This window comes from Austrofundulus limnaeus, unplaced genomic scaffold (assembly GCF_001266775.1).
Source record: "Austrofundulus limnaeus strain Quisiro unplaced genomic scaffold, Austrofundulus_limnaeus-1.0 Scaffold12, whole genome shotgun sequence".
Lineage (NCBI taxonomy): Eukaryota > Metazoa > Chordata > Actinopteri > Cyprinodontiformes > Rivulidae > Austrofundulus > Austrofundulus limnaeus.
In genome coordinates this window covers 2,497,014-2,503,561 of record NW_013952414.1, presented here as the reverse complement: position 1 = coordinate 2,503,561, position 6,548 = coordinate 2,497,014, and the positions used below count along the sequence as shown (strand labels likewise).

Below are 6,548 nucleotides of genomic sequence, written 5' to 3'. Positions count from 1 at the left end.
TTTTTTTCCTGATAAATGTTGTTTTTAAACATTTCTTTAAGTTTTGATTCCTGATCAGATCTTCCTTGAGGACTTCTAAAATCCAAATGGGGAACAAAGGACGCAGCGGCTGAAGCTGCGCGGTGATTAAAAGACGCCAAACTGCGCCATTAAACGAGCTTGTAATTACATTTCTTAATCACATCACCGCTTGTAATCGCCTCCACGATGAGTCTGATTGTGTGAAACCAGGTATTACAGCGGCAGCTTTCACACACACACTTGTTTTTAAGGATTTTATAGCACATCATCATGGAAATAAACACAATAAAAGTCAACAGTCTGTGTTTTCTTTTTTCTTTTTTTTTTTCGGCTTGGGGATGAGTCTTTGCGCAGCCCGGAGGCGTCACGTCTGGCCTTCTCTCTCAGGACTTGGCATGACTTACAGCTCAAAAATAAAAATAAAAATTAAATTATGAGAGTAACGGCTTTGAATGAGTGTAAAACAGTTATTTGCTCCATCTTTCTTGAACTTAACACCTGTTCTGATCTGTGATGGTCGAAATGTGAATAAAAGCGCACCAAATCATGAGATTAAAAGTTGCTAAACCATTATAGGATGTTGTCAATCAGCTTTAAAAWACGCATAAAAGCACATGTCTCTGATTCTAACTGAACTGGATGAAAAATCAGAGTTTTTTTCTGTTGTTCAAAATATTTTAATAAAGCTTTTCAACACTGAAATACATACAAACGGCCCTCTTTGCTCATAGAAGAACTGAAGTATCTACAATAAACCACACAGCCTGACCTGACAACGCGTTTCATCTCAACACTTTATATTTCAAAATGAAAATAATAATAATTTTCAAAGAAAAATACATCAACTTAAACAACAAAGTGCAATGCAAGCAAAAGTATCCATCATAAATATCCCCAAATGAATAAATTACAAAACACACGTTCAAAAACATTTTAGAGTACTTGATTCAGATTTTTTTTGTTTTTAAATTCTTGAATTTTTATTACATCATAATGGCTCCTAAAATGAACAATGTTAACAAGAATCTGCATTAAACAAAGAGCTGATTTGGATGACTGTGTAACATTCAAGAGAAAAGATTTTATATCAGGCCTTTGGATGGCGAAATGAAAGAAAACTCGGGTGATGATTCAGGAGAAAGCAGCAGAAAGTGAGATAAACGCTCTGGGAAGGTGTTCAGATTTAAATAGGAAGGAGGTCGGGGGGAGGGAGGGTGTGTGTGTGTGTGTGAAAAGTTGTCAGGTCACCCAAATCTCCAAAAAGAATCCAAAAACAACAGCTGCATCTTTCACAGGCCTTTCTTCTTCTGCTCGGCCTTCATGTCAATCAGCACTTTAAGAATGATTTAGATACACAATCAAGTATTGTTGGAACAAAAAAAAAAGAAAGAAGAAGAAGCGCGTTTTAATGTGTTTAGTAAATATTATAAAAGTATTCATCGGTGTTACTTTGTGTCTCTAGTCTAGTGACTTTAAACAACAGGAATCTCACGGTCCTTTTTTGTGTGTGTTTCTCCAAAAGTGTCCTCCAAAGTGGGACCTGCTTTCTTCTGCGCTTCTTTGAGTCTCTTTTTTCTTTCTTTTTGCGGGGCGCAGTTAAGGCTTGTCAGTGCACTGTTTGCACAGGCTGGAGGTGGCGTTGTTGAACAGGGCGCATTTATCCGGGCAGGAGGACGCAGCCACGCCGGTCGGGAAGGGGTATCCGGGCGGCTGGTCGTACGCGCCCAGCCCGGGAGCCGCGAGCGCAGTGGTGGCCGGGATGGACGCCGCGGAGATGGCCTGGCCCTGGTTGAGGTACGCCACTAGCCTCCTCATCTCCTCCAGCGCCTGCGCCTGCATGAGGATGTAGTTCTTGGCGAGCAGCAACGTGGCGATTTTGGAGAGTTTCCGCACAGACGGGCTGTGCGCGTACGGGATGACCGCCCGGAGCTCGTCCAGCGCGTCGTTCAGGTCGTGCATCCGCCGTCTCTCCCTGGCGTTGATGTTTAGCCTCAGTAATTTCTGCTCTTTGGTTTTCTTACCTCCCTCGGCTTTCCCTGCGGGGCCGGTCCGCACGTCGGCCAGGAGGACCATGTCGCACCTGCCGTCGCTGTCATCGTCGGGGCTCTGCTCCCCGCCGCTGCTCTCCGCCGCCGAAGTCCTGTTGGCGCTCTCCCCGTAATTGACGCACAAAGATCCGGTCGGCAGACCCAGCGTCCCCCCTCTGCTGCCCGCCAGTCCCCCCGGCTGAATCGGATCCGGGTCGGCCTGGTCGAAGCAGCCGATCGGGGATTGGCGGTCTCTGGTGGGCAGCTCGAGGCCGGCCGACGATCTGAAAGGGTCCATCTTCTTGGTGGACACGGCGCTGAGAGTTTTGTGGAAAATGTCCCCCGCGCCTCCGCTCAGGCTCAGCCTCCGGTCCATAGCCTCGTGGGTCGCAGCAGTCTGTGGTCGCGTGTGGAAACTCTTGGCGCGTCTCGGAGAGTTTCTCCCGACTGTTGGGTGAAACTTTCAGGCTCCTCTTCGTCAGCTGAGGAGGTGCCGCGACGAGGAGGAGGAGGAGAAGTGTCGCTCTCCTCTGACTGCTTTTCAGTCTGTGCCGGATTCACCTTCACCAAATCATTCCTCGTTACGCACGAGAAGCTTCAGTCTTTTTACAWCATTATCTTGAGGCGGGTTATTAAAAAGGATTCGCCTATTGGGACGGAGACACCCTCTCCCCTCTCACTCTCCACCCAATCAGGTTAACGTTTCAATTAAGGGCGTTTAAACCTTGACAAACATTACCGCGTGCGCCTCGTCCCCTCCTCCGAGCGCGCGCGTCTTTTTGGAAACCTTCCTGATCATTTGGCTTACTCCTTTATGTTACAAACCAAAGTTAGTTGCTCAGTTTGTTCTGCATTAAATACGTTTTTCTTTACTCTAAATTAAATTTTAAGCTTTTTAAAGAAATAATATTATTTTTATTTCCYTTTAATCTTTACTTGACTTGAATTTTTAGAACAAATCAAACAGGAGACTCAGACATGAGCCGAATTATTACGTCAATTTCGCCTAAACCACAGTTTTTCATTCATTGTTCCTGCTTTAAGGTTTTTACTTAAAGTTAATTTTCTCATAAATGACCACAATTTTGTGCTCGCGCGTCTCAGCGCGTTACTTTGTTCATGCTGCCACCTTCTGGATTTAATCTTTTACTACAGACATTAAAAGACATAAAGTGTATTTTTTTGATCACGCTTTTTTTTGAGCTCCCATCATCTCTAAAAACATTTTTTAGGACCGGAAATATATAAAAGCATTAACATATAAGTTTATTTTATTTTCAGCAGATAAAAGTCTGCTTTAACAGATGACTTTACAGCTRCACAAAAAGCTTCTGATCATGTTTGTTGAAGCAAACAGGTACATATGTTAATGAGTGATTCCAGATTGTGGGATGTTTTCCTTCTGTTTTTATGTTGACTTGATTCTGTTGATTCTCATTTAATAACAAAATAAAAAAACAGCTGAAGAATTATTTATTTAAGTTTTGACTCAATCTGGGCTGCATGGTTTTTTTTTTTTTACTTGTTTGGATCTTTCATAATTGCTTTTACACCCTCCTGTTTTGTCTTTGGTTGTGTTTATTTGTTTCACATCTTGTGACGCACCTTGCAGTGTTTGTCTTGTGAAAGGTGCTATATGCTGTAAATAAATCTTACTTAAAATTCATGCAGCTGGGGATTTTGCAAGCAGAATGTCTCAGGTTTCACATCAAACACAACAAAGCCTGGATAAAAAAACAGAACTGAGTGAATTTATTAATAATTGCTGCCATGATTTATACATTTGAATTGACCTTATAGGGACAGTGGTTCCCAACGTTGGGGTTGGGACTCAAAACATCATGGTGGGGTCTTTAAAAGATTTTCTGAATTAATCCATTTAACAATTTCTTGTCTTGCAAGAGTGAGGTTCGTGCTTTAAAACAGATGAAAGTGCCCTTCTTTATTTGACTTGATACCAATGTTTATTACCCTAAAACAGCTGGGGGCACAGGTCTCTGCTGCTGTTATTTTGTGGGTAAAAACAAAAAAGGGTTGGGAATCACTGCTAGGGATAAAACCAGTGGGAAAAAAATCGAAAATGACACAAGAGAGTCCAAAGTTAAAGAGCAAAACTGAGTGCAAAGTGAGTTCAGCACCTTGGACAGCTCCACAGTTTTCCTCTCACTTCAGCTCCWCAGGTGAGACCACCACAGAGCTTTTAGCTTCTCTGAGACCAACTCCTTCTCCTCCTGGAATATTTCTTTTACTCACTAACAGCCAATTTTATAATTATTCTCCATTTAAAGACACTCTGAGAAATACATTAAGGGGCAAAAATCCATTTCCGAGTCCTAACAAATAGGCCGGCTTGTTACCATGGTGCACATACATTCAGCAATGATTACAGCTGACCCCTGCCAATCGAAAGCTTTGTGAATGCACCCTGGATTTTTTTTCCAACCCCTGAGTTTCATGTCTGCATATTATGAAACAAGAACGAGGCTCATAGTTAAAAAAAAAAAGGCTGCCTCTCAGGGTGAATCATCACCTGGAGACGTCTCTGTTTGCCAAAGAATTCTGTCGCTCCTGCTTCAACGCAACACGTTTGTTCCATTTGAGTTGAGAAGGAACACCTGAGCATCGACAGGAAAGGGATTCTTGTGTCACAAAACATTCAAGGTCAAAGTTTGAGTTCCCTTTCAGCACATTCCCATTAGTCCCCTCTGTGGGGCAGGATGCTTGAGGAGTTATGACCTAACGATGGACACAGAGAGACACTTCATCCCGAGAACACCTTCATGGCCAATCAGCTTCGGCTAATGAGACAAGATGGGCAAGGACGCTGCCACAGCCATTACAGCCACAGTGTACATCAGCACTTTGCTAACGAGAAAACTATGAAGACAAAAAAAAATGAGGGAGGACAAAGAACAAAAACCTCAAACAGATTTATCATTTGATAGAAATACTGGATTGATTGCCAGAAACTGAATTGTTTTGATTGTTAAAATGATCTAATTATTACACTACTACAGTTTTTTCATGGTGATTATTTCTTTGATTTAAGGTTTAATTAATGAAGAAGAGTTTGGGCCTGACAAAGTAAACACATCTGAGCCTTTCAATGTATCTGATTTTATGGATTATCAGATAACTTATATTTCTCTTAGACAAAGACCTTATAATTAGTGCATATTACAAATTGGTCCTAAAGTCTTAGAATATTAAGTATTCACTCAAATGTTATAGGTTGTTTCATGCATTTTTCTTCATCGTGGGGTTTTGTCCTGAGTGATAAAACTGATTCTTGTCAGTTTCAGTGAGTTCCTTGGTTCATTCTTTATATGTTTTGAGGTAAAACTCCTGAAAATATCAGATTATTAAACCAAAACATGCAGAATTTTATGCTAAAAAAATCACTGATCCCAGTAGTTAAAAAGAAACTTTAAAATGTTTAAAAGGTCTTCATCAAACATACCATATGACCTGAAAGTTCAACTATGTTTTTCTTTATTTGCAAATTGCTCTGAGTTAATACAACTGTTTGTCCCTGAGTTTTTGCCCTGAGATAAACAGTTAATCTCCCCTGTGACTCGCAGGTCTGCAAGTCTTAACTAAACTTTTAACAAGTAAAATATATTTCTAGTAATTTTTTTGTAATTTCTAACAGATTTTTAGTAAAGATAAACGTGGCTCCACAAATTTTATATAACAAAATATTATAATGTGGGAGGTGCAGGGCTTAGAGCTGCTGCCTCTCGTTGAGAGGGCTGCAGGATTCTGCAGGATTGACCTCTGTCTGAGTGATGGTTACATGTTCTCTAACACAGACCACAACATGCATGTTGGATCAATTGGTAACTCTAAATTGTCTCGAGATAAGAATGTGAATGGTTCTTTGGTTTGTTGTTTCTGGGATGGACTTCCGACCTGTCCAGGGTGTCCAGTGACTGCTGCGGACAGACCCCAGCTCCCCACCACCCGGAAAAGGAAAAGCAGCTCAGAAAGTTGTGGGTTAATGTTTGCAGGATGGATGTTCATGTTTACACCACTAGAGGGCAGCAGAGGATWTGTGAACTCAAATCAGGCCGCGGCATGGAGGAGGAATATGATGAACCCAGCCTGATTGAATTTATTCAACTTGGATTTTTCCCTCTTATCAGCAGAAGACAGACTTCCGGGCTGAGGAGGTGTGATTTGAGAAGCATGTTCTGTAATGTCATGGTATGTACTGACACCCTGCTGTAACCATGACAAGACGCGTTGGTTGCTTCATTTTAACATGCACCCTCCCTATAAACAGGTAAATGTTGTGACTTCACCCACTCATCATGGATTCCTTCACTTCTCTTGAACACTTCTAACAGCCTCAATCAAAACATTTTAACATGTTGAATCAGTTGTCTCTCCTCTGATTGCTTATTTAAATAATTTAAGTAAATTAACATTATTGAGCTGATGAAAAGGATCTCTCTCTCTCTCTCTCTCTCTCTCTCTCTCTCTCTCTCTCTCTCTCTC

The 6,548-nt window shown here is 41.6% G+C and overlaps 1 protein-coding gene across 1 annotated transcript; it reads right to left on the bottom strand.

The window, feature by feature from the left end:
• Positions 1–682: 682 nt before the first annotated feature.
• Positions 683–2,738, bottom strand: bhlhe22 (basic helix-loop-helix family, member e22). The gene has a single exon (XM_014002269.1). The coding sequence runs from the start codon at positions 2,422–2,424 to the stop codon at positions 1,618–1,620; it is 807 nt and encodes a 268-aa protein (XP_013857723.1). The 5' UTR covers positions 2,425–2,738; the 3' UTR covers positions 683–1,617.
• Between the last annotated feature and the right edge of the window lie 3,810 nt (positions 2,739–6,548).